Source organism: Mesoplodon densirostris, chromosome 6, assembly GCF_025265405.1.
Source record: "Mesoplodon densirostris isolate mMesDen1 chromosome 6, mMesDen1 primary haplotype, whole genome shotgun sequence".
NCBI lineage: Eukaryota > Metazoa > Chordata > Mammalia > Artiodactyla > Ziphiidae > Mesoplodon > Mesoplodon densirostris.
This window is the reverse complement of record NC_082666.1, coordinates 119,885,412-119,913,338: the sequence shown is the minus strand read 5'-3', so window position 1 is coordinate 119,913,338 and position 27,927 is coordinate 119,885,412. Positions and strand designations below refer to the sequence as shown.

At 55.8% G+C, this 27,927-nt stretch overlaps 1 protein-coding gene across 1 annotated transcript in view; it reads left to right on the top strand.

The window, feature by feature from the left end:
* Positions 1-27,140, top strand: part of PEBP4 (phosphatidylethanolamine binding protein 4) — a 212,612-nt gene extending 185,472 nt beyond the window's left edge. Inside the window, exons 5-7 of the mRNA XM_060100532.1 lie at positions 12,585-12,630; positions 15,065-15,178; positions 26,989-27,140. Of these exons, the coding sequence (XP_059956515.1) occupies positions 12,585-12,630; positions 15,065-15,178; positions 26,989-27,140 (312 nt within the window). The remainder of the gene's footprint in view (positions 1-12,584; positions 12,631-15,064; positions 15,179-26,988) is intronic.
* Positions 27,141-27,927: the final 787 nt, after the last annotated feature.

Here is a 27,927-nt window from a genome sequence, read left to right as displayed (position 1 = left end):
TTCGTGGCTCCAAGCAGGGGTGCAGGGAAGAAGGGTGCACACCAGGCCTCATGTCTCCCGGTCCCGGCCGGGGCCCCAACCCCTCCCCACCTCCTGCGATCGCCCAGGAGCCCAACCAGTCTGAGCAATCTAACTTGAGAGCTGGGGCCACCCCAGCACCTAAAGGTCAGCCAGGTGCTGCCCAGGGAAGGGTGATCCCATAGGGGCTCCTGAGCCTGGAAGAGACCTGAAATGGGACAGTGTCAGGGACAAGAGCTCAGGTGGCTCCCGGCATTGCTGCCACCACAGTTCTGATGAGGAGTCCCCTGCCCAGTCCAGAGACCCCAGGGTGCTGAGAGCAGGACGCTGCCGCAGTGCTTCTCAGACTTTATGGTGCATGCGAATCACCACAAGTTCTTGTTAAAAGAAAGATTCTGATTCACATGCTGTCTGAGGTGGAACCCAAGATTTGCATTTCTAACAAGTTCTCATGTGATGTTGCTGCCGCTTTGAGTAGCAAGGGGCTAGAGGACTGGGGCCAAGTTCACTGTCAGTCCCTCCGTAAAGAGCAAGATGTGATTTGAATGAGACTTAAGACTGTTTCTGCTTATTATCGCCCTTTCTGAGGAGCACGGGGTTTCATGGAGCCTCCAAATCTTGCCAGCATCTTTTCTTGCTCAAAAGTCCTGATCCCCAAGCTTCCTTCCAGAAAGTTCCTCGCTCCTTCCTTCCTTCCTTCTTTCCTCCCTTCCTTCATTCCTTTTCACAAGGTAGCCCCAGGCCTGGGCCCTTTTGGTGGGGAAGCAGGGAGAGGCCCCAAAGTACAGATTATGCCTTGGAGCCAAGTACGGAACAAAAAAGAGGGCAAAGGAGGGAGACAAAGCAGAGAACAGAGCCCGAGAGCCTGCCTGAGGACCCGCCAGCCTCTGGGGCCTGGATTCTCTAGGACAGCCAGCATCCCATAGTTGGTCCACCGGGAGGACAGAGTAGCCCAGAGGCAGTTGGCCATTTCCTGGTGGGCGGTAGAGGGCAGGATGGTACGGGAGGGGCGGGGGGAGTCTTAGGCAAAAAGAGAGGAGATGGAAGGACCAGGCGGGCCAGGATCCAGAGGAGACTCTGCTGAGCCAGGCACCCTGAGAAGCCTCCTTGGGTGTCAGTGAAGGTGGTCCCTACATTGTGAACCTGGGGGAGCCCCCATGTAGCTCTCACAAGCACCCTGGGATCCTTCCAGATGCCAGCACTCCCTGACCACTCACAAACCCTGGGGTACTACTCCCCAGGCCAGGGAGGGGCTAGGGGGCTGCTGGGCCCCCTCTGTCCAGCTGGGGTTGGGGAGCAAAGATCTCGGCAGATCACCTCCTCCCAGTTTATTGGTCCTCCCCAGTTCCTCCTGGCCTCTTCTGGGGTTGCAGCCACCCAGCCAGAAAGACTAGATGCTGGCGATGAGAGATGCAAGGTGGTAAGCGTGGGCCTGAGGAGGTAGCCCTGCAGCTCCCTCCCCTCTGGCTGGGCTGCAGTCTCTCAAGCCCTGTTTGTTTTGGGGATTCACGGGCAGTGTTTCCTAATTGTTTTGCTGCTCTAGGGAGAGGGGGCGGGTCAGCCTGCAGGGTCCTTCCACAGCAGAGGCAGGAGGGCAGGAGGGCAGGGACAGGGACGCCTCCTCTCCTAGCCGACCTCCTCTCCTGCCAGGGCTCCCCTTCCTCCCTGCATCCCCAGCCCTTTGGCGCTCACACTCCTGAGGTGGACAGAGAACAGCTCAGTTCTTACTCAGTCATCTCTTTGTCCTGGTCTTCTGCCTGGAGATTCCCACACCCACTTCTCCTAATCCCACGGTCCACGCTTTAGCCTTGCCCTGGCCCCCTTCCCCAGTGCCCTGCAGCTCCCTTCATGCTCCGCCCCTGACATACCCACCAATGAAAGGCTGCCTGCGAGAGGGAGCGAGTGTGAGCACGTGTGTGTATGAGTGCCTGTGCAAGCGTGCATACGTGAGTGTATGTGGATGCGTGTTAAGTGTATATGCGTGAGAGTCTGAGCATGTGTATGTATGTGTATGTGAGTGCATGTTGTATGAGCATGTGTGTGACTGTGTGTGTACATGTGAGCACGTGTGTGAGCGTGCCTGTGTGTTGTGTGTATATGTGCGTTGCATAAATGTGCGAGGTGGAGGGCTCTGTGTGTGTGACCGTGTACATGTGAACATGTGTGAGTGTGTATGTGTGAGAGCGTGTGAGTGTGTGTGGGCATGTGTGCGTACGTGTGTAGGTGGAGGGGTGTATGTGAGGGTGCATTGACTAAGCGTGTTGTGTGTGTAGTAAGTGCATGTGTGTGACTGTGTGGACGTGTGAGCGTGTGTGAGGGTGTGGAGGCTGTGCGTGAACGTGTGCGTGACTATGGACACGCATCTATGTGAGCATGTGAGGGCATGTGTGAGTTGAGGGGTGTGTGATCATGTGTCTGTGAGCGTGCCCGTGAGTGCACGTGTTGTGTGTGTGAGCATGTGTGCATACATGGGGGGTGCTGGGAGTGTGTGGACGTGTGTGGCTGTGAGCACCTATGAGCCTGAGTGAACATGACTCCCCGTTTCCCCTCCCATGGCTCTCACCCCTGCCCCCTCCGGCCCCCTTCTCAGCCCCGCCCTGCCGTAGAGGAACCCGAAGACCTCTAGTCGCTCTCCCTCCTGCTCCCATCCAGGGCTCAGCCCCGCCCCAGCTCCAGCTTCTCCTGTCTCACCCCACCCCACGCTGTTCCCTCCTTCCCACCGGTTTTGGAAAAGTCTTGCCACTGCTTTGCTTCCCTTGCTCCCATCACCGAGCACTTTCTGGCCAGTTTCCCACCTGACAGCCAAGCCAGCAGCATCCTACTTCCTCCCTCATCCTGGATCCTCTGTCGGACCCTGTGGCTCGACCCCCGTCCCAGCCCCTGCCTCCTGGAACAGCGCTGCCTCCTGTCCCTCCTCCGGGCGCCCTCGTCTCTGTCTGTGAGTGGGTGTGTGTCTCCATGGGATGGGGGAGAGAAAGGAGCAAGAGAAGGAAGCAGGCCAGGCTCAGACGGTGTCATTAGGAGATACTAATGCCCCTCATCAAGGCGTATTAATAAACAGTATGTGCCACGTGCTCTGTACACCCTGGGTGAGTGCAGGCCCAGCAGGACGGGCCCCACGTTTCCAGCTGAGTAACTGCCGAGCCCACGGCACAGCCATTAGCCTCATGAGATTGACCCTGCCAGGAGGCTTCCTGGGCCCGTCACAGCTCGCAGGATGGGTTCTGAGGGTGGACTGATGGAGGTTGGGGGCAGTGTCCCCCCCTAGCCTGGGCAGCAGTGGCCTCACGCCTCTCCTTCCTCGCTGAGCCCGGGGAAGGGAACCGTCATGACCCTTACCCTCAGATGGCACCGTGGGACTTCAGACTATCCCATTTCCTAATTTCATCTTCACGAGTCTGTGAGGAAACCAGGGCAGGTATCATTATCACTGCCACTTTACAGGTATGGAAACTGAGACACTGGGAAATAGTGTCTTTCTCAAAGTCATGCAGCTAATTGGTAATGACATTGGACTGAAGCCCAGGTTGCCCTTTGGAACGGCTGTGTTAACAGCTCAGTCACTGATCCAGTGGGGCTGCTTTTAACCAGACGGCAACATTTCCCTGGTTCTTGCAGCGCCAGGAGCCAGACCACGAAGCTCAGCTCCCTCAGCAGGACCAAGGGTCTTCATCCTCCCAATGGCGGTGCTGGAGGCAGGGGTGGGTGTCCTGAGGATCACTGCCCCTTAGCGGGAAATGGGCTGCGAGGCGGGGACTGGAGTGATCTAACTTGCGTAAAGATGCTGGTGGAATGCCTGCCACGTTGTAGGCGCCCCGCAAGAGGTGGTTCCCCTTTCTTTATGTACTGACCACGGCGTCAATATTAAATTATTGGACCCTGAGGAGGTTTGAGCAGGCGGAAGGCTGAATGGCCCGTTCTTTGTATTTGTTTTTGAGCATTGCAGTCTTGTGCTGTCGCAGGGTACAAAACTGGCTACTCACTGTGACAACCACAATGGTGTTTAAAATTACATAAGGTAGGGCTTCCCTGGTGGCGCAGTGGTTGAGAGTCCGCCTGCCAATGCAGGGGACACGGGTTCGTGCCCCGGTCCGGGAAGATCCCACATGCCGCAGAGCGGCTGGGCCCGTGAGCCATGGCCGCTGAACCTGCACGTCCGGAGCCTGTGCTCCGCAACGGGAGAGGCCACAGCAGTGAGAGGCCCACGTACCACAAAAAAAAAAAAAAAAAAAAATTACATAAGGTATTATCCGTGTGTGTGTTGAAGAACATGAGAACTAGTGTTTTAATAAGATCACTATCCAAAATAGTTAAGGTGAAAGGAGTTGGGGAGCTAAAAATATAAGATCCAAGAGATCAGGGAAATGTTCTTATGAAAAATACCCAATTCCCTACATGATTCCAGATAAATGAGCCATTCCGGCAACCTGTTGCCGGTCCTGAAAGCTTCGGCGTTCGTTCCGTGTGTCTAGAAATGGTAGTCTTTAGCCTAAGCTGACACTGATGTATAATAATTATATTTAACTATCACCTCATGATATTTGCTCTCAATCTATCTTAATATTTCTTGGCTATTTCTAAGTGGGACAGGGTTAATAAGACCATACATTGTGTTCTTTATCCCTTTTTTCCTTCCCATCCTCCTCCTAACCCTACCTAGATGCTACGTCCTGAGAATGGGTGACCTGTGACAGGCCAGGGTCAAAGAGGGGTGGGTCCACCATCTCCTGAGGTCCAAACCAGTCTCTGAGCTTCAGAGACTGAGAGTAACTAAGGCACATTTCCCCAAGCAGATGGGAGTCCGGCCAACGCAGACCCCAGCAGGGACCAGGGGCTCAAAGCTGGCACTTGCGTGATGAAACGCTTTGGGACCCAGACGCAAAGAAGAGAGCCCTGGTGTTCTCAGGGCAGCTATCTCTATGCAGAATGATCCAGGGCATTCTTTTCCTTTCCAGTTATTTTCTTCTGTGTTTTAAATTTTTTCTCCAATGAACATGCTGTCCTTTAATGATCTAAAACGGAAAATGTTACGGTTTGTAAAAGGGATGGGTTGGCGTTCGGGGGTCCCAGGCACACCTGCTCGGAGTGAGGCCATGGTCGCAGGGTTCGGCTCCATCCAGCCCTGGCCTGCCACATATGGGCAGTGTCCCAAAGCCTGACCCCACCCAGATTTGTTCTTGACCGGAGAGGCAGCTGACCAATCCCCTTTGATGATGCTCCTGGGATACAGTTGCTGAGCATTTGGAAGACAGAAAGAGTCTTGCCTGGGGTCTGTGAGCCCAAAGTTTGGTTTGCTGATGGCTGCAATTCTCAGAAATCAGAAGCACTGCCTGCCATTCAAGCCTAACCCCAGCCTACATTTCCAGCCTCAACTTGAGCTTCTTCCAGACCCACCTGTTCTTGTCACACCTTGCTGACATATTTATAGATTGCTTATGCAGTTTCCTCAACGTAAACTGCTCCTCCTCTCCCTATCCTGTCCACTGGAAAACTGGAAAACTCTTACATACCCTTCAAAGCCCAGATCGAGTACAGCCTCCTTTTAGTAGCTTTCCCTGATTACTACCCCCAAGCAATTACAATTTCCTTCCTCTCTGCTCCTTCAACATTTCCTATAGACTGCAATTATTTAGACCTATAATACAGTTATTTCTTTATTGATGTATCTGCCCCACTAGACCATGAGTTCCTCAATACCATAAAAAGTGTCTTAATTCATATTTCTTATTTTCGATTTCACAGGGGTTCTCATTAATTGATTCATTTATCTCCCCATCTCCCCAACCATCATGCCTCGGGGCTAACCCTATGCTAGATACTGTCACATACACACAGGCGCAAGACACTCGCACCTCCATATGGCCTAGAACAAAGGGCTTAGACAACCTGTACTTGTTAGACCACAAGCAACCTTGACCCTGGCCTTGGGAAATCTTGCCTCTTCACTCAGTGCTGTGGAGAGTGGTGAAGCTCCTTCCATCTGGGTAACTACTTACGCCAAGAAGCAGACCAGCAACATCCCACCTCAACCCAACTCATTTTGGCATCTGGAGACCCAGGGAAGTAACTGACTCCAGATCTGAAGCCAAACTAGGAATCAAAACCCAAGGGTCCTGTTGCCGGTTGGTGTCAAATACCAGAATCTGCTGGCCATTCATTGGCGTTTTCTAAAGATGGTGTAGTCCATCTTTAGAAAACGCCATGCAGGGGCTTCCCCGGTGGCGCAGTGGTTGAGAGTCCGCCTGCCAATGCAGGGGACGTGGGTTCGTGCCCCAGTCCGGGAAGATCCCACATGCCGCGGAGCGGCTGGGCTCGTGAGCCATGGCCGCTGAGCCTGTGCGTCTGGAGCCTGTGCTCCACAACGGGAGAGGCCACGGCAGTGAGAGGCCGGCGTACCGCAAAAAAAAAAAAAAAAGAAAACGCCATGCAGTCCACCACCCATGAAGGTTCCAGGAGGAGACTGTCAGATCTTTGATGTTGACACTTCTTGAGGGAAAACAGTGCACAAAATAATTGGCCATCCTACACCCTGGAGTCTGGAAGCACTTGGCTCCCAGAAGGGCTCACGTCTGTGCCTCCTTCTCACCACTTCCCACGGATTCCACTCCACCCACCTTGGTGGCCGGCCCCCCGTTTTCCCAGCCCCAGGGCCAAAAAGCAGGCCATAGGATTAATTGATTGCAGCCTTTCCCTTGGGGCAGGCACAGTCTCCGGGGCTGGGTCCTCTCCAGGTGGGTGTTAGGCGGCCCGGCAGCCGCAGCCCCTGGGGATCTCAGAGCCCAGGCGCTGTCAGTGCCTTCCACTTACTTACCCCTTGTGAATTGCAGAATCCACAGATTGCTGGGGAGCACTTTCCAATCTTGTGCCTTTTCCTAGATCCTTTGCCACTTGGCAGCTTGCAGGCAGCTGTGTAAAACAGCAGGGAGCTTTCTCGTTTGGTGCCAGTGTCAGAGAGCCTGGAACTCTGTCCTATTTTCCCCATGTTCCCCCCAAGTTTTGCTTGCTGTTTTGCTCATTTCTCCCTCTGCTCTTCCTCGTCTCCACTACACCCTTCTGCGTCTCACCTTTCCAGTTCAGGACTCTCCCGATGCCCCCCACCCCACCCACCCAGAGATCAAAAAGTAAAACTGCCCACTCTGACTGAGGTTTGAAGCCAGGCAGGAGAAGTGATTACATCCTCCCGCCCAGATGGAAAGAGGTGGATGAAGACATTAAATCATCTCCCTGGCACTCAAGGAAATGTGCTGTTGCCCTCTGCTCGAGAGGTCAGCAAGCCCGAGCACCTGGGGCCTTCACGTAAGCCCAGGTGGGCGGGCAGTTGCCTGGAGGTAACTGAAGGGAAGTGAGGAAACTGGGCCAGCCTCCCAGCCAGGCCCAGTGCTGAGCCAGGCCCCTTCCCCACCCTCCAGACCTCACAATCCAAATCTTACCTAAGGTGTTCCCCAGCCTGGGGGAGGGGCATCTCTGGACCCTTCATTCTCAGGGAATGTAGCTCTCTGGCTGTCCCCAAGGGGACAAGAAATGAAAGATCGAGGTGACTTTCATCTAGTTGGCTCATCTGTTTGTGGTTTTCCAAGGGCTTAATATATCAGAGACCAATTCTGTCAGGGAACTCTAGGGTCTGGCCCGGGAGGGCAGAAGGGTCCAGGTCCAGACAGCAGCAGTGAGGTCTCATCAGAAGAGGCCAGGACCAAGAGTCAGCTACCTAGGACACCTTGGACAAAGCCTTCACTCATCTCTCCATTCATCCCACAGATGTTTATTGGACCCTTACTGTCTTAGCTTGGGGTCCCCCAGAAGCAGAGCCTGAGACAAGGATATCAGTACAAGTAGTTTATTTTGAAGGGGACACGAGAGGGCACCAGTAAGGCAGTGGGTAAGACAGGAAAAGGAAGGCACCCAAGGAAGGTTCATGAGCAAACAAGTTCCACTGGGGGTACCTGGAGCACTTACACACCAGTTCCCATCAGCCATTGGTTAAGAGCTGTTGCCGGGGGACATTAACGCCCCAGCACATCTGCCCTAATGCACAGGGGGTGAAGTGAGCTCGAGAGGCCAGTGCTGGCCCAGGGACCAGGAGAAGCAGATTGAAAGTGGAGCTGGTGAGCCAGGGGATGGGCCAGGGCATGGACAACATCTACTTCCCCCACTATGTGCAAAGCATCCTAAGGGCTACAAAGATGAAAAAGATATAGTCCCTGACCTTGAGAAGCTGAAGCTTCTCTGGGTTTCTCTCCAGTCAAATGGGGAGACCGATCTCTGCCCGTCCCACACAAGGGCTGCTGTGAGATCCATTGGGTGGACAGTGACCTGGAGAATAAACCCTAAAAGCTCATTACAAATGTAGGATGGGGGGTCGGGGGGGCGGGCAGCTCCCAGCTTCCAGCACTGTGCTCTTTACTTGCTCTGAGACAAGCCACTCAGAACAACTCTGGTGCGACAGTCTGCATCACCCTGGTCCAAGAATGGAGTTGCTGTGATTCTCCGTTGAACCTCAACTTTTCTTAAGCATCTCATGTGCCAGTTCCAAACTAGCTTAACAAGACCCAATGGGTTCTTTTTTATATATGTATTAATTTATTTATTTTATTTTTACTTATTTTTGGCTGCATTCATCTTCGTTGCTGCATGCGGGCTTTCTCTAGTGGTGGTGAGCGGGGGCTACTCTTCCGTGCGGTGCACAAGCTTCTCACTGCCGTGGCCTCTCTTGCTGCAGAACATGGGCCCTAGGCGCATGGGCTTTGGTAGCTGCAGCACGCGGACTCAGTAGTTGCGGCTCGTGGGCCCTGGAGCGCAGGCTCAGTAGCTGTGGCGCACAGGCTTAGCGGCTCTGAGGCATGTGGGATCTTCCTGGACCAGGGCTCGAACCCATGTCCCCTGCATTGGCAGGTGGATTCTTAACCACTGCGCCACCAAGGAAGCCAGCAATGGGTTCTTGAGGTGGGAGAGAGCTGGAAAAGAAATCTCATGTTCTATAAACCAGGAAGTTCCTGCAAAGGGTCCATAGAGTTGAGATTCTCCTCCGCAATTAGAATAATTTGTGCTAATTCCCATGCCAGGAAGTCCCGGACACACACATGCACGTGTACACACACGGATGCACATACTACGCACACATGCACACATCGGGCACCAACTTCTAAGGGAAAGGAGAGACTATCTTATCTCCTGAGCGTGTAAGGGTCTGATTGAGCAATGTTGTGCCCCTTCCTCCCCTCTCCTTGCTACGAGGGTGATGGGTATCGGGCTCCCCATTTCCAGAGGATGCTGATAAGGAAAGGAGTTGCCTTCCCAAGGCCAGCCAGTCCCTGTGTCTTAGAAGGGCCCAGGACATCCTCCCAAAGCACACTGACCGAACACCTTCTGTCCTGATTCCTGAAAAACCCATCCTGGGCTTCTCAGTGGTCTTGAGGATTAGCAATCCAACTACTTTTGTACCGTTTGTCATTTCGGTCATTATTTCCTTTTTTAAATCAGCATTTAGACAGGTTCCTTTTGAAAATGTCCACCTGTCTTAGCTATAGTAAGGGAAAGGAAGTCTTGTCTGTGCCGAGAGGAGCAGCGTACCTGGGGGCTGGGGAGGGGGTGGCGGTGAGGTAGCCCTTCCCCTCCTGAGGCTCTCCTGCTAAAGCTCTGCTCTGCTCAGACTTGACAGGTATGGGGTCTGGTCCTCAAATGCCGGGCTCATCGCCACCCTCAGGGCACTTCCCTCAGCCCAGTCTCCCTGGGAAGTGCTCTGAACGATAGATTTCCCCCTCTTGCCTTCCAAATGTCCCTGAATCTCTCCCGTCCCCAGAGGTTTCCAGCTCTCTAAGGGGACTTCAGGCTACATGGGACACTCCAAGTCACGAAGATGTTTTAGGAGACCTCACGCTTTCACAGGGGGTGAGGGGAAAGGTAGGCCACTTCCACAGCAGCCCCAGCCCTCTGGGTAATAACTGTGTACGTTAATAATGGTCTTCCCCAAAACACCTCCTAGAGGAGGGATGGGCTTGTCATGATGCCCTAGAAGAGGCACAGGTCAGCCCTGCAGGTCCAAGGTTGAAGGGCCCGGGGCCCCCTTCTCCTGGAACATTCTGGAATTCTCCCACTCACTGCTCGTGAGGCTCTGGACAAGTCGTCTGGCCTTGGGGACTCAACGTTCTCCCCCTTTGGATTTAGTTTCCTAAGTCCCCCACCAGGTATTGATTCTGTGGTAGAAATTTTAGGCCCCCAAGGACAGACCAGGGAGGGAATATTTATGGCCCAGAGGGAGCTTCGCCAATATTCAGCCCAATGCGGGTACGTACCAGCCGTGCTGACCGCACTCAGGGGGCCCTTCTACGGCCTGGTCCTTCCCCAGAGCCTCCCCTCTGTGCTCTTCCTTCCAGCAAGGACCAGCCCCTGTCCATGGGACAAGCTCCGGAGAGACCCTAAAGGCTCTCAAGGCCATCAGTGCCCTGTGTTCAGGGCCCGGCGGCAGCTGACTCAGCTGAGCTCAGGGGCAGCGGGCAGGGGAAGGCGGGCAGGCAGGGCCGCCAGCTCTACTGGCGAATCCAAGGGTTTGCGTGTGTCTTTGCCAAGCTGGCCCCAGTCGGGGAGAAAAGAGTCCCCAGAGTGAAAGGGAGGGCCAGAGAGCCTCTCCACCCTGAGCAAGGCTCCCATCAGACTTTCCACACTGCTCTGACCTCACGGGCCCAGGGCCCATCCGCACCCTCAAACCCCCCCTGCGCTCACACCAGGAGAGAGGCCTGTTTATCAGTCTGGGTGGGACCGGAGCCGTGGGGAATTGAAAAGAAACAGCCAGCTTAGGTTGCTATTGTTTTGTTTAAACAAACCGCTGGCCGGGATGACTTGGAAAGGAATGAGGGGGAGGCTGGGAGCGCAGAGGAGGCCGGGCTGGGCTGGGCTGGGCTTCCCTGGCCTCAGCCCCCATCCCCCATCTCTCAGTCTTGCTAGGGTGGCCAGAGACCTATTTGGGGAGAGTGGCTGCGAGGCCTAGGGCCCTCCCCGCCTCTCCTGGGAGACAAGGGTGTCCAGGGGAGGGGCCTCTGTGCCCCCCCGCCCCGTCCTGGCACCCCAGGGCCCCCGGCCACACCCCGGCCTGATACTGAGGGGAAGGGGGCTGTGCTGGGAAGGCCAGGCAGAGGGCGTGCGCTCTGCTGCGTCTGACGGGCTCCTGGATGCTGCTGAGCAGGGGGAGGGAAGGGGCAGGGATGTCAAAGGACGTGAAGGAAACAGAGGGAGGGGGGCTCAAAGTGGGGGGGTCCATCCTTCTGCAGTCTCCTGCCCCTTATTCCAACCAAAGGTAACCTAGATGGACACAGAGGAGCCTGGGGGAGAGGGACTTTCTGGCAAAAAAGGCCCGAAGTGAGAACAGCCGGAGGGCAGGCTGCAGCCTAAAGGGGAGAATGGGTGGCGGGGAGGCTCTGGAATCGGGGGAGGGGCTTACATTTGGTAAAAAGTCAACCACACTAGGGTTTGGGCCACCCAGGTGACTCTGAGAATCTCCACAGAGAATTGAGAAGAAACCTCATGCTCCCCCATCCCCGTCGCCCCCCATCTCCACCCTGAGCACCTCTCTCGAGGGGAAGGAACCGGGGCTGCACCACAAGGGCTCAGTGGAAAGGTGGCCAGGGCACACTTAGGTGTTGGCAGAATCAGTGAAGAGCCGCGCTAATCACCATCATTAAGGCTATAAAACCCCACACCTAGGGGCCGCAGGACTCCCTGGCGTGGCCCCGGGGCCCTGAGCTGTGGCCCAAAACCAGGGCCCCAGCTCCAGTGCCTTTCATCTGAGCATCTCCCGGTCCTGCACAAACAGTAATTAGCACCCGCCCCCCCGGGATCACCTCATGATCCCACAGACACTGAGCAGAGGGGAGAAGGGAGGGAAGGGGGAGGAAGAGAAAGAGGGAAACTGAGGCTGTCCCACCGGCCCCGGGTGGTGGGCTGAGTCCGGTCGAGGCTGGGGGAAGTAGCTGCCTCAGAATCAAGCAGTCCGGCCTCCTCCGGCCCTTCCTTGCCCTTCTGGCTGCTCAGGCAGCCGTTGGCCGAGTATTCTGAAGGCCCCAAAGAGAACCCGAGAGGATGGGCAAGCAGTGAGGATGGTCAGCCCCGCCCTAGGTCTCACCAGACCCCACAGGCCCCAGAGGTGTGTCCTGGACCCAGCCTGGGGGCCCAGATGGTGAGAGTGGGGCAGCCCTTCTGGAAGGGTCCTGTCAGGCTCTCCAGAGATCAGGGGTCCATCCCTCACCACCAGGCCACCCTCAGCAATGTCTGCACCTGTCCTCTCTCCCCAGACCCCCAAGGCACCATTCCAAACCCCGCGGCCCGTTCTGGCAGCCTCCCCCAGGACACCATTCCAAACCCCACGGCCCGTTCTGGCAGCCTCCCCCAGGACACCATTCCAAACCCCATGGCCCGTTCTGGCAGCGTCCCCCAGGACAGCCAGACTTCTTCCTCCTCTTCCAGCCTCCTCCCTCCGAGAGAAAGAACTCAGCAGGGCCCACCTGGACTAAATGTGATGGCGTGGCCTCCTGCTGCCCCAGGAGTAACCCTCGCCTGTGCCTGTCTCTTATTTTCAGGGCGCTGACATGAAGAAAGGGAAGATTCAGGGCCAGGAGTTATCACGTGAGTATGACCCTCCAGCGCCCCTTCCCCCAGCCAGGGCAGTGGGGGTGATCACAAGAATCACAGCAATACAACTTTATGTGGACGCTTCACAGTGTGCAAAGCGCTCAGCCAACAGTTTACTTAGACGTTCTGATCTTATCTTCACAACTGCCTTTTAAAGTCGCTGCCATCAATATCTCCATTTTAAAGAGAAGGAAACTGAGGCACAGAACCACCTGCCCCATGTCACACAACCAGTAAGGGATGGAGCCCACAGTAACCTGCAGGGCTCTGCTGGGAGAGAACCCAGCACTAGAACCGCCCCCCCTCCATGGGATTGGCAGGTAGCTCTCTCCCCTCTGCCCCCCGTCTTGTTCCCCTGCCCCAGTCCCACCGTGTGGTCGCGAGTGGCTGTGTGGACCTCTTTTTTCTCTGATGCCCTCCTCTTCCCACCCCGTTCTCACCATCAGCTCCCCACCTCCCCTCCCTCTGGGATCCCGCCAGCACGGGCACGCCCTCCACTCAACTTGAAGGGGATGCTCAGGTGGTAAGCTGGCCTCTGGCAAAGGGTTGAGCAAGAAAAACCAACCGAGGGCTTCCCTGGTGGCGCAGTGGTTGAGAATCTGCCTGCCGATGCAAGAGACACGGGTTCGTGCCCTGGACCGGGAAGATCCCGCATGCCGCGGAGCGGCTGGGCCCGTGAGCCATGGCTGCTGAGCCTTCGCGTCCGGAGCCTGTGCTCCGCAACGGGAGAGGCTACAACAGTGAGAGGCCCATGTACTGCAAAAAAAAAAAAGAAAAGAAAGAAAGAAAAACCAACCGAGCATCATGGTTCCATAAAGCAACGTGGACTCGGGCACCAGATGGGCCTGGATTCAAAGCCCAGCTCCACCACTGACCGTCGGTCTGACTTCACCTCTCAGAGCCTCAGTTTCCTCATCCAGAAAATGGCCGTGACACCCACCTTACCAAGTTGTGGTGAAGATTAGGGAGATGTCACAGGGAAAGCACTTAGCCAGGACCTGGCCCCGAGACGTGGCTCAACAAGTGTGTGCCCCTTCCCTTTCTCCTCATCCCTACTTCTGGAGGGAGACCTCTTCAGGAAAGCCCTAGTAAGATGGGGTTGCGTCTCTATCTCCCCCGAGGATAAATTCTCAGCTGCGTAGAACCACTGAGTTCCCTCACTGGTTGGCAGAGTTTGTAAAAAAGCATCCGTTTACCCACGTGTACACACACGCTGACAGAGACCCTCCAAAACAGCCTCAGCTCCCATGCCCATCAGCTCTGCCAACACCTGCACCCGCCCCAGCGTAGACCCCAATTCACACAAATTCACATGGCTCCTGGCACACCCTGTGCTGTTCTCATTCTGCAGGCGTGGACGCACACACACACACACACACACACACACATGCATCTGCTCTGCAATGCAAAAACCCAGGGAGAAATGAATAGTCAGGAATTCCCCTGGCTGTGGGCACTCCGGAGGCCCCAGTGGCCAGAAGTGCACCACGAGGAACGCTTCCACAGCTCTGAGCAGCAAGCGGCTCTTGTCTAACGATCAGGAGAGGGAGGTGGCCACAGTGTACCCATACTCCCTCCCCCAGCATCCTCCTTGCAAGCGCTTCATCCCCACCCACCCCCAGGAAGATGCTTGGCTCCTTGGAAAGGGAGATGAAGGGAGTAAAGGGGGGGAGGAAGAGGCCCACACTTTTGGAAGGAGGCCCAGCTGGAATGGCCTGCAAAAGTCGGCCGGCAAAACCCCAAGGCCCTGCATAGACTTGGGGGAAGGATGAGAGATGTCCCCACCCCGCTTCTCCCCCGAAAAAGAGTACCTCCTGCACAAAGGGCGAAAGGAAGGGAGGTAGGCATTCTCCTCCGGAAGAGCCTGCGTCGGCTCCCAGCGCCCCGAGCGCCCAGATCCTACAGCTTCCATGATCAAACCTTTGAACCGAGTCCCACCCACCCCCGTAACCACTTCCAGATCCTCCGGATCCAGCCAAGAAATTGGCTTCTTTGGGGATTGAGTTCATAAGGAAATGCTGAAAAAATAAATAAAAATCCCCTGCCAAAAACACTCGCAGAGGAAGATGAGTTTCTCTTGAGGGAGGACATCCATCAGGACAGACTAAAGCAAAAAAAACGTCAACACCCGCTGGCCCAGAAAGGCCCAAGAGCCCGGCTAGCACCCAAGAGCCCGGCTAACACCCAAGACCTTCAACCAGCCCACACCTCCTCCTCCCGCCACCCCAGATAATGTGCTTCTTAAATGAAGCTGCTGAAGATGAGATCCTGCCAAAGATAAATCCTAATGGTTTGCAGTGGGTGGGACCCCAGGAGGGGTCCATGAAAAGGACCAAGAATGATTCTCTTTCCCCCTGCCCAGAATAGCCAGGAACCCCTGGGTACTGTGGAATGTGGGGCCCACCCTCTCTCGTTTTTCTACCCACAGCCTACCAGCCTCCTTCCCCACCAGCACAAAGTGGCTTCCATCGCTACCAGTTCTTCATCTATCTTCAGGAAGGAAAGACCATCTCTCTCCTTCTTAAAGAAAACAAAACTCGAGGTAAGGCCTTCCCATCCTTCAAAGCCAGGATGAATTCTGGGGTGGAAGTGGATGCTTTGTGCATTCATGGGGAAGTCAGGACCTTGACCATACCCATGAGCCTTGGAGGTGGAGTCAAAGGGTGGTGTTTCTTGAGAATAAACCGGGATGAGTGTCTTCAAAGAGATGTTGGCATCAGATATGGTCTCCCCCTAGAAGCAAGTTCCATCATCCTAGATGGTGGCTTCAGCGGGGTGGGTGGATCTATAAGGCAGGGTCACAAAGGGAGTAACTGGAGCCTAAGAGAGAAGCATCTCCCCCAGTAGTTTCTTTCTTTTTTTAAAAAATTAATTAATTTATTTTCAGTTGCATTGGTCTTCTTGCTGAGCGCATGGGCTTTCTCTAGTTGCTCAAGCGGGGGCTACTCTTCATTGCAGTGCGCAGGCTTCTCACTGTGGTGGCTTCTCTTGTTGCAGAGCACGGGCTCTAGGTGCACAGGCTTCACTAGTTGTGGTACGCGGGCTCAGTAGTTGTGGCGTGAGGACCTAGCCACTCTGCGGCATGTGGGACCTTCCCAGACCAGGGCTCGAACCCGTGTCCCCTGCATTGGCAGGCGGATTCTTAACCACTGCACCACCAGGGAAGCCCTCCCCCAGTAGTTTCAAACGGCATGTGCAGGCAGCTACCCCACACCACTTCTGCAGGCAATTGTACCTATAGTTGAGTCTGATCTAGGCAAGAGGGCCATGGAATGCCACCCTGCCAGTCTGTCTTCATTGGTCATTAATTGCTCTGTGCCATCTCAGTGGTGGGGTGAAGACTTCCCTGGCCATGCCCCCTCCACTGGCTTCTCTGAAGAGCCCTCCCGGCACTCTTCAGAGGGCCCATTTCTCATAGCTTCCCAATGGCTAACCCAGGCTGCTTGGCCTTGGTCCTCCTACCACCAGAGCTGGGGAGCTGGGGAGCCCAGGACACCTGGTTCCTGCAATGCCGATGCCACAGGTGACTCACCTGACCCTGTGTGGGCCATGCCCCCTCTCTGAGCCTTAGGTTTCTCTTCAGGAAAGTGGGAAATATAGTAATCCTTGTGCACTCTATGACCCACCCCACCTCCCTCCCCCCAGATAAGGGAAGGAAGAGAATGTGGAATGCACAAATGCCAACTTGGGAGCACAAAGGGCACATCCCCCAGGCTGACAGGAGGGTGGGTGGGTGCCATCAGCCATTTCCTCTTACCCAGTGACCCTAACCAACCTCCACCCACTGGGAAGCCGGAGAAGGTACTGTTACAAGCCTACTGCCCCAGGCCCCGGAGGAGAGGAGGGGAGCGTGGAGCCCTTCAGATGTGCTGAGCAGGGGCCACCAATCACAGGAGGCTCTGGACTGCCCTAGAAGCAGAGTTGGTGCAACATTTCCACTGATGAACCTTCCCCCAGGTGCCCCCAGCACCTTGCCAATCTGTAAATCTGTTTAAATGGCTCTTCCAAAGACACACTTTCAAGTCTGGATACAAAGAGAGAAAGGAAAGAAAAATGTATCTTGCCCAGGCGAAGATCAGTTTCTCCAATTCCCTGGGTCCCCGTCTCATCATGAAGCCCCTTCCGCCAGTCCAAGCACTGTGATCTCCGGGGGCTGGAAACTAGCACCTCAGCCCATGATGCTTCCCCACACGTGTGGGAGTCGCATAAACTAGGGCAGTACCTCCGAGCACCATGTTAAATGTCAGGGTCACAACAGTCCCCTGAAAGCCCCTCCACAGGACTGGGTGCTCTCGGAGGGCGGGATGGAGGGGGAAGGAGCGTTAGGTGATGCCTGGAGGAGCAGTGAAAGGGGCAGAGGAGGAAAAGGGGTGTGTGCACCAGAGACATTTTCCACCCCTGCCATGGCTCGTCCTCCCGAGCCATGGATGCTTTTCCTATGATATCAACAGCAGGCAGGGAAGTTGGAAACCCATCGGGCCTGAAACTCATTATTAGTCCCTGTGGATCTTCGCCCAAACTACGGTTTGTCGTGCACTCCCATGGCCACCCCCCTTCCATCTACATGAAAACTTAGGAACCGGACTTGCCCCTGGGCAGAGTCCCTTTGGCTTCCATGCTGTTTCGTTTGCTGCCAGAAATGGAGATGATAAAATTATTCTCATGGATGAAAGCTCTGGCCGGGTTTCCAGCCATACCACGTGATGCCTTCCATGCACCCCGTACTAAGGGCTTTGGAGAGAACACAATCCAGGGCACAGGGAAAGTTCCCTGCCTTCAAGGGGCTTACAATCTCCTTTGGAAACACTTAAATAATGATTCAGAGCAGCGTATAATTAAGCACTTAATTGTGTTTCTGGCTGTACGGACAACTGGAGATCACGTGGACTTAGGGACAGTCCTGTCCCTTCCCAGGATCCCTTTTCCTCCAGGATGACACACCCTCTTCAGCCAGGAAGAGTGAAAGGTATTTTACTGCAAGGTGAGGAAATGTTGATTTCCAGTCTCTAGCTAGTGATTTGACTTTTAAGCAAGTCAGCTAATATCTCTGGGCCTGTTTCCTCATCTAGAAAATGAGGGGTTGGATCTAGATGATCTACAAATCCATATGATCCTGAGGCTACTTGGAGGAGGCCGGGCGTGGGCCAGGTCCTGGAGAAGGAAGAGATGTGAATCCTCGAGTGAAGGAAAAAGGGAGCTCTGGGCTGGGGAAACTGCAGAGGCAAAGATTGTTTTAAAAAGTGAGGGCCTCCCTGGTGGCGCAAGTGGTTGAGAGTCCGCCTGCCGATGCAGGGGATACGGGTTCGTGCCCCGGTCTGGGAGGATCCCATATGCCGCGGAGCGGCTGGGCCCGTGAGCCATGGCCGCTGGGCCTGCGCGTCCGGAGCCTGTGCTCCGCAACGGGGGAGGCCACAACAGTGAGAGGCCCGCATACCGCAAAAAAAAAAAAAAAAAAAAAAAAAGTGAGAAGGAGGCCCCCTGTGATGGTTATGAAAGGAGAAAGTGGGAGGAGGCTGTGGAGGATCTCAGAAGCTCCGCACAGGTGTGACTTTGGTGGGTGCCTTGGAGAGCTGCTGGAGATTGCCCGTGGGAGAAGTAACATGCAAAAGCCACTCTTTAGAGATGACGGCACTGGAGTGGTAGGCAGGATGGACCAGAGCGAGAGGACAGGAGGCCTCCAGAGGCCTAGAGACGTGTGGTGTGGATGAACCCAAGGGGCGACTGTAACAGCAGAAGCAGCCTATGCGCAATGGCGGCATTCCAAAGGCCTTGGTGGTCTCTGAAGCACCTGCATGGTGCTGGGGCATCTCCAGGTGCCCCAGGCTGGACCAGCACTCAAGAGGCCAGGATGAGAAGCCCTGAAAAGAAATATGGATCCTGGGGCTTACTCTGATCTAGTTTTCTTTCCATGGAGGGAGGTGGGGAGTCCAAGGGTATGCATGCCATAGCCAGCCTTGGTTAGGGGACCCCTGGATGAACAAGCAGGAGCAATGTCCAGAGGCTGCAGGAGAGAGGTCAGTATGCAGGAACCCAGCTAGAAGGGCACCCATGGATGACGGTTAACTTGACCCAGTCCTGTGGGGTTGCCTCTCTCTCTGGGACTTAGTCGTGTATGACAAGTTTAGGATGAGAAGGGAGCATGAGATTATTCTCACTGAACTTGTATGACTGTGTTGGGGCTCGGGGTGGGGGAGGTGGAATTGCTCAGAACCGGGGGCTGAAACCCTCTCCAGGATTCCTCTTTGTCCTGTGACCCCCGGATGACATACAAGGGGTCAGCAAATGGAAGATCTTGACATTCAAACTCTCACCATGTGACCTTGGACAAGCCACCTCACAACCCTGGGCCTCAATTTCTCCATCATCAAGACTAGGGGTTGGACTAATTGGTCTACCAGTGAATGACCCTGAACAGATTTGCTCCCAGCTCACCGAGCTCTCCCACCTTCAAGTTCTGCCAGATAAATTAGGGTGTGACTCACCCTACCAACCCCACACGCTTTTGAGTAGAGGTCTTCAATCAGATACGGGGCCACTGGGACCACAGCAGGGACCTTGGAAGAGGATTTGGAGCTACCTTGCTCCTAGTTTATAAAATCCTGCCTTTCAAATCCACAGCTCCTTCCTCCCCATGCCATTTTCCCCACCACGCTTGGCATGGTTCACCAATGCCCTCTGCGTTCATTCAGATGACGCTAAGTGTCAAGTATGCGTGAGGCCCCATTCTAGGTGCTATGGGTACAGAAGTACATCCCTGCTGCCGTGGATGTATGGAGTCACCTGGTGTAGCTCTGCAGATACTAGGAGTTCACAGAGAGAGTGGAGGGAGATAGCCACATAGCTTAAGCAAGACCACACCCCAAATGGGGGAGAACACTGAAGCCGACAGAACCTGAACTGGTACCCTCTGACAAGGGCTGGCCCAGTTTCACTGACACTTGTCCCAGAGGCGACACTTCCCCTTCCCAAATTTGGAGCTGGCATTATCTCGGGCCTGTAATACACTGGACTTGCACCCTCGACCTTCAAGTTAACTCCCCTCCCCCACGCCCAATCCCCCCCCCCACCCTCCACACCCAAAGCCTAGAATCAGGCCTCTGGGCTCATCTGGGATTCACGATGGTTTCTCTACACATCTTCCTCACAGCAGCCTTGGATTTGTCCTCCAGACTTCCAGGTTCTAGAGGAACCAGCTGAATGCTTTGAGGGGCCATGTCTGAAGAGGGCCCACACTCACTGCGTTGGTTCACACCCTTCTGGACCACTCGCTGCCAGGATGCCCACTGACTCCTGCTTCTTCATTCACGTCAACCTGCCCGCCTTCTCACTCAACAGTTGATTTGCTTCTGCCGGCCGACCTGGGCAGAAGGTTTTCCCCCTTCCCCCAAACCGGCACCGCCTTCCCACCTTCAGGACACCAGTCCGTGGCGTCTTTCAAAACTACGCCACAGGGCCACCTTCTCTCAGTCGGTGACCCTACCCTGCCCTCTCCTGCTCCTCTCACAGGCTCACAAAACACCCTGTTGTACGCCCTCAGTCACCTGCTTTTCTCTCTTCTGTATTTCTTTACGTTTTTCTCTTGCCTGGGTCCCACTTACACCATGAGACTAGAGAGATTCCTTGAGGGAAGAGCTCACCTCTATCTTTTCTTTTGGGTTTTTTTTAGTATTTATTTATTTATTTTTATTTTTTTGGCTGTGTCGAGTGTTAGTTGTGGCACGCGGAATCTTTCATTGCGGCACGCAGGCTCTTCGTTGCGGCGCGGGGGCTTCTCTCTAGTTGTGGCACGTGGGCTCCCTGGCCAGGGATCGAACCCGCGTCCCCTGCACTGGAAGGCGGATTCTTTACCACTGGACCACCAAGGAAGTCCCCGAGCTCACCTCTGGTCTTACGTTCCCTTTTTTGCCACCTGTTTCTGGGCTCAGCCCACTGTGGACTTTATTTTATTTTTTTTTAAGATTTTTTTGATGCGGACCATTTTTAAAGTCTTTACTGAATTTGTTACAATATTGCTTCTGCTTTGTTTTCTGGTTTTTTGGCCCCAAGGCACGTGGGATCTTAGCTCCCCTACCAGGGATCGAACCTGCACCCCCTGCACTAGAAGGCGAAGTCTTAACCACTGGACTGCCAGGGAAGTCCCCCACTGTGGACTTTGAATCAATGAATGTGTTTGTATAGGGGACACACCCACGTGTGCCCATTCAAACACACACACACACACACACACACACGGATCTGCATATTCTCACACCCCACATTCACAAACACACCTCACGGTCAAGTTCCTTTAACACCTGCATAGGCAGCCGCTTCTGTGAGCACCGTGCCTGCAAATGACGATTTCGGTGTCCACATCCTGTCCCAACGCCGAGCCAGCGGGGCCGCGCATGCCCACCCTCTCTGCCAGCCTGCCCTGCCCCTCCTGGACCTGCCCCTTGCCCGACCGTGTGGGGTGGGCAGCACAGCTGCCACCGTTCCCCAGGGCAAAGGAGGAGACCGGAGCCCAGAGCAGTGAGTGGCTTGGCTGACCGAGGGTCTGCAGTTAATAGCAAGTTCACTTCCTTCTGCTTTCTGGGCAAGACTCTTTGCAGCCGTTCACCCACATTCCCTCTCCCCCAACCCCGACCACCAGACTTCTGGGCCCTGGTGTGGGGACTGAGAGGGAGCAAAGCCGTCCCGCTGCCTTGGGTGGTCTCGGCGAGGCACCCACACACCCCTCCCCTGGAGGAGGGCTCTGGCCCAGCGCCGCATGGGGACCACAAGTCCCGGGAGCTGTGGTCTGTGCCATGCCTCACCTCAGCGCCTCGCCCAGGGGGGTCACGAGTCCGCGTCACGCTCCTCAAGGGTGAGCCAGGGGAATCCCCTCCGTGCCACAGCTCAATCCAGAAGCCTCTCCAAGGCCGTGAGTGAGCCCAGAACCGTGCCACAGAGCCAGGGCAGTTAACAGGCCACGCCAGGCTCGGTCTCGCCTCCCCAGGCTGGCCTCGGGGACCTGCAGAGGGACTGCTCCTTGCAGGATGGGATGGGGGGACAGGGGGGCGGGCAGAGGAGGGTCCCTTGGCTCCGGACCAGGCAGCCAGAATCTGCTCCCCTGCACAGGCAGCTGAACTAAACAGCTTCTGGGCGAGCCACCCACCCACAGGGGTCAGAGAGGAGGGACAGGCGGAGACTTGCCACGCAGTGGGGTTGAAGTCCTGCTTGTGGCATCTAAAGGCCTGCGGGGCACCGTGGGTGGTTGAGATGAGGGGCGCCGTGGGGAAATGTTTGAAAGCACGGGCCGAGGCCATGAAGGCAGCCGAGCTCCAAGCAGCGTCAACAGTAGGAGGCATCGTGCAGAGGGACGGAGGCTGGGAGGAAATCCACCAGGCCTGGGGGCAGTGAGGGGAGACACAGTGCAGGCCAAGCAGCAGGGAAGGGGACCCTGCCTGGAGACCAGCCCGACCCAAACACACACAACACACACAGACACAAACACACACAGCCCACTGCCAAACAGCCCCTCTCCCGCCCCCCATGACCTCCCATGGTGGTTCACCTGGCCAGGCCCCAGGAGCCCCGGGGCCCAGCCCCTGAGTCACTGTGTGGGCTTGTGTCAGGCAGCCCTCTTCTGCCTCCGAAGCGCCCCACCCACCTGGCAGAGTGGGTAGGACTGGGGGCCTGGCAGCGGCCCAGATGGGGCCAACCTGGGCAGCTCTCAGACAGGCGCCCTGGCTAGGAACTGCCTGCCATCTCCACAGGCCCCAGGCAGCCCTCTTCCAGAACATGCCCCAGTCGAGCCCAACATCAACTGCCCAAAGTTGTATTGAACAGATCATCGGGAAACCACAGATAATCCCCAAATTTCACCCACAACTCCAGCCAGCCGTCACCACCACCAAACGCTGGAATTGATAACTGGGGGCTAAATGGACCCTTTCGAGTCTCCACTCTTCTCGCTCCCTTCCCCACTTCTGCCCCCAGCCACAGGGCGGAGGGAGGAGGCCTGGGGGATCCACTTACTGGATAGTTAGGAATTGCACTTCCGCTCTCCAGCTCTCCTGGGTTCTCCTCTCCAGAGGCGTCAGGGGTAACCCCTCCCCACCTCGGAAAATCCCCCTGGCATCCCCCCCCACCTCCCGCCAAAGTCAAAGTGGTCCCCTCGGCCCCAAGCCTCTCAAGCCAGCGGGATCAGCCCCTCAGCAAATATTCTCCAGAAGTAATTGGATGTGATGGAACGAGGCCTTTTCAGCTCCTGAGTGGAAGTCTCTGTATGTCATTTAATGGCACAAAAAATAAAAGGCTCGGGCCTCCCGCCCACCACCGCCAGGACATCATTAATCTCAGCAGAAAGGCATCAGCACTCCCATCACCGCAGCCAGCCCCACAAAGAGCCAGACAAATTACAGACCTGAGCCGGGCGCTCAGTGGGACGCTTATTAGGCTGGTGTTCAATTTTTATCTTTTCTTCAGGGCCACTGTCCCCTGCCAGGAAGCACTTGTGTCCCTGCACAGGGGGAGGGCAGGGGGAGGGCAGGAAAGAGCGTGGCTGCCTTGGTTAGACGCAACTCCCGGCCTGGGGTGACAGGGCGGCTCCAAGCCAGGTGCCAGGCACCGTGAGTCCCAGCAGAGGCTGAGGGGCCCCATCCAAAGGCTTAGAACCCCACCCCTTGTTCCCAGTCCACCCGAATGGGGGCCTCCCTCCCAGTGAGAGGGGGACACTTGAGGGCTCACTGAGGACCAGATGACAAGTCAGGTGGGAGCAAGGACACAAGGGAACGCTGTCCTGTGCTGTTGGAAGTCTTAAGAGCAGGCCTGCTGGAGAGACTCCAGGACCACTGCTGGGATAGGACCTCGTCTGCCAGGGCTGCACACTGTGCTGCTGGCTGAGGCCACCCTGCGAAGGCCTGGCTTCTTATGAGTCCATTGTTAGTTGTCCTATATTATAAACTCGTAGAAGGCAGGAGTGGCGCCTGGATAAAGCCACCCTCCCCCACGCCTGGCAGACCCCGGAAGCAGCTGTCAGTGTTGGGGGGCCTGGATCCCAGGGTCTGAGATTTCCCTCCAGCTCAGAGCTTCTGAATTCTAGCCCAGGTGCTGTCTACCCAGCTCTCCCGAATCCTGGGGTGGCTGGGGGCTGCTAGACTGGGTGTAGCATCCCCTTCTCAGTCTCTTGGATGCCTCTTAACCCTGATGGGCCCGATGGGGGTGGTCCAGCCCATGAGATGAGCCACTCCCAAGCAGTGGTAAGCCAGCCCCACAGATCTGGGAGGCTGGGGGTGAAGAGATGAACTGTTCAGGAGCTGCCCCAGGGCCATTCCCGAACATTCCAGCCTTGAAGTCCCCAGGACTCAAACTCAGAGGATGTCTCTATGACGCCCCTCTCCCAGTGTCTCGTAGAGATCACCCTCAGAACACCCCCTCCCCATGGCTTTAGATGAGGTGACCTAACTTCCCCTGCTCCCCGCCTCCGGGCCCAGGTCTGGAACATCTCTAACCTCTAACGTCTTCCCCATCAGTACCGACCAGTAAGTGAGCAAATGGCCTCTGCGTATGGTTTAGCTGGATGGAAGCAGCACCCCCTAGGGTTGTGCAGGGACCCACCCGCACATCATATGCGGTAACCCCGCCCTGAGGAGCCCAGGCCTCTGTGTTCCAGACCCTGGCTCAGGATACACCCTCCTCCTTCCTCCCTGTGGCCGGAGGCCTCCTGCCACAGAGGCCTTTGAAGTGTACTCACCACCCCTGCCCTCATCCCAGGAAGAGCCCATCCAGGGTGGGTCCAGGGTACAAGGGGAGTGGCCTGAGCACAGGCAGCAGTGCCGCCCTCTTCCTGCATAGCAGCAGCCCCCCTGCAGCTCAAGGACTGGAGCAGTGCCATACAGGATGGGGCTTTCCACAGAAAGCGGTGACCGCAGAAGCCACAGCCTCCAAACTCCTCATCTCTCCCCACACAGCCCTGAGGGCCTGACTCACCCCTCTTCCTTCTAGAACTTGCACAGGGTCAGTTCCTCTTGCCCTCTGTGGCAGGAAACGGAGGTGTAAGGAGTCACAGCCAAGCCAGGGGTGGAGGCCGCAGAGGCTAGCAGCCAGGCGGCACTTGGGCCCCCTCTCTTGAGCGATGGGGTGGGTTTGCGGAACTGCCCAAGAAGCCCAAGGACCCCAGCGTTGTTGGAAACAGGACCCGGAAGGAGCTGCAAGGCCCCCAGGGCACTCCTAGCTCAATCAAGAGAGCAGACTGCTGGGAGAGGGGAGCAAGGTCTCCCTGGGTGCAGGGGATTTCTTTCCGTCAACTTGCTCTGATCTCGTGATGAGTTTCAATTCCCTCCCTGACACCCGGTTCCTTCCTGCCTTGCTCCGTGGGGAAGGCCCCCTTGTCCCCGTGCCCGCCATGCACCAGTTCACCCATGACCTTTTCCCTGGCATGCAAGCACAGACACACGCACATATACAAGCATGCACACACGTGTGCACACACATACACACACACTTTCCCAGGGTCGTGTTACTACAATTCTTTTCCAGCCCGCTGGGTGCCCTGGGTGCAAAGGCTACAGCCAGGCGAGTACCTGCTCCCTCCTTTCTCCCTCCCTCCCTCCCTCCCATCCTAGTGGGAAATCCCCAGCTTTGGGTCCTACAGCCCAGCAGCAGCCCATCCCATGCAGCCCTTCCCCCAAGAGAATTCCCGAAGCACCTATTTTCTAGGCCCTCAAAGGCCTAATATGAATGCACAACCACATTCACAATTACAGCCAGATAAGACCTGAGGGAACCCGTAGAGGTCCTCTCCCCCATCCGTGCCCCTGAGAAGCTTCCGCACCAGAACCTGGTCTTGTTTCCCAAACCCTGGACCTCAGGCACCCTCAGCACCACCATCCCATCTGTGCACTAGGAATAAAAATAGTCTCCCCTTGTGAGGATTAAGTGAATATGTGTGGAGTCCCTAGAACTGTTCCTGGCACATAGGAAGCACTGTATCAGGGTTATTGCTATTATTATTATATTATCATTGTTTTGTTTCTTTGGTTTAAACATTGTCCTCTCCTTGAGACCATCTTTGAAATGCAAACAGCTGGGGGTGTGGGGGGGCTGGCAGGTAGAGGGGGCTTGCCTTCTTCATTGCTAAAAATGGAGGTAGGTGCAGACCAAGGACCACAGGTGGGTAAAGAGGCGGCTCAGGGAGGAATCTAGGCTGCCAGCCCCTCAACTCCTGCTCTCCGTGTGTTAGAGATTACTGTTCTCCATTGGTTCAGGCTATATCAGCCGCTCCAGGCAGGCTCTACCCCTAGTACTCCCTCCAGCCAGGGAAGGCTGCTAGATTTTAGGGGAAAAAAAAACCGGGGGGCAGGCAGTGATGATGGTAAATAAATAAATAAATACAGTATGCCCAATTCAATTTGCTGGTATAAGTATGGCCCAGGCAATATGTGGGACATACTTAACACTAACAGAGTATTCGTTGCTCCTCTGAAATTCAAGCTGAACTGGGCAACCTGTATTTTATCTGGCAGCCATCCACTGAGGGTGCCTGAGGTCCAGGGTTTGGGAAACAAGAGCATGGGACTATGCCTCTGACCACCTCCCTCAGCCTCTCCCCCGTGCCTGGGGCCTCGCTCTCCTTGCCCTGCTGCTAGGCCTGTTCACACCTGTCCCAGAAGACGCACCTCCCCCTATGCCCCTGTGTTCTCTCCCCCAGAGGAGGCCCCCTCTGACCTGGGCACCCACTGGACTTCCCCAGGGTCCAGGCCGGGAACGTCTCACCCACACTCCGCTCCCCTCCGGGATCCAGGTCTTCAGGGCAGGGAGAAGCAGCCTGGCCATATGCCCTGCCTGTCACCTCTGCCACAGCCAGGGAAGGAACCCTGTCGCACAAGGTCTCCTGGGACTCCGGGGTAGGTGGCAGGGCTTCTGGGGAGGAGATTGGAAGAACGGCAGAGACAGTGCTGCCGAGCTCAGCCCCGGCAACTGGGCTGACCAGGTATGAAGAAAAGAAGCATTCAGGCCTCAGTCAGGAGAGCCTGCAGGAAAAGAGGGGTGGGTGGAGAAAGTGGGCGGCCAACCTGACTGGGCATTTCCTTTCTGCGTACGAGTGAGAAGGCAGAGTTGTGCCGAATAAAGTCCTGGAGAAACCGACCAAAGGCCATCCCCGTTGTCCTCCAGGAAGTGTCCTTCCCAGACGCTGCTAACATCCAGAGGCTGCCCCTGCAGCCAGGAGCCAGAGGGCATCCCCAGGCATCTGCTGCCCTCAGACCCATGGCCACAGCTCCCTCCTGCTCTCTCCACTCCCCACAGCTGGCCTCCCTCTCAGGCCCCTTCCAGCTCTGGAGTCCACAGTTCTCTCTCACTACTTCCCTGTTTGTCTGTTTGTCCTTCCAGGCTCTTGGAAAATGGACAGATTTCTGAGCCGCTTCCACCTGGGAGAACCTGAAGCCAGCACCCAGTTCATGACCCAAAATTACCAGGACACGCTAAATCACCAGGCTCCGGGAGGAAGCAGTGAGCCCGGGGACAAACCTGAACCGAGATAACTGCCCACCAGACCTCAGGCTTCACGTTGCAGGTGTGTGCATAGTGCTCACCACCCGTGGTCTGTGTATGGAACCCACTCCGGGTATGGAACCCTTTCTCTTCCGAATAAAAAAAAAAAAAAATCATCCAGGGCTTAATGGTTGGATGTTCTGTTTCCAAACCTGCCCTCCTTCTAAAACCAAGAGGAGGAAATCAATTGATGTTCAGCACTAGGGCCTGGGGCGTTCCTGTAAATGCACGTGGTGGGGGGCGGAAGTGGGGTGGGAAGGATGGACAGGCGGGGGGGGGGGGATCTCTAGCCCTGAACGATCACTGAGGCACTGTGTGACCTTGAGCGAGTCACTTATCCTCTCTAAAATTCTGCTTCCTCAGTTGTGAAATTGAGGGAGGAAGAGGCAGGGGGTGGTTGGTTTATCACCACATGGTCCTTTCCAGCTCTGACATTCATTTAACAAACATTGTCAGCACCTGGTATGTGCCTGACCTCCTGCCAGGTGCTGGGGTGACATGTATGACCAGGGCAGGCCCAACAGGAGGCTTGCTTCTTGGAGCTTCCAGACTACGACGGGAGGGCAAACTTTATCAGATGACCACAAGCAAATTCCAGCAAATGTGGCAAGTGTTATAAGGTGTAAAGGCGACGCGCTTTGTGATGGGGGGTGAGGGGTGGTAAAGGCTCAAAAAGCCCTCTTCTTGGGCTTCCCTGGTGGCACAGGGGTTAAGAATCCGCCTGCCAATACAGGGGACACGTGTTCGAGCCCTGGTCTGGGAAGATCCCACATGCCG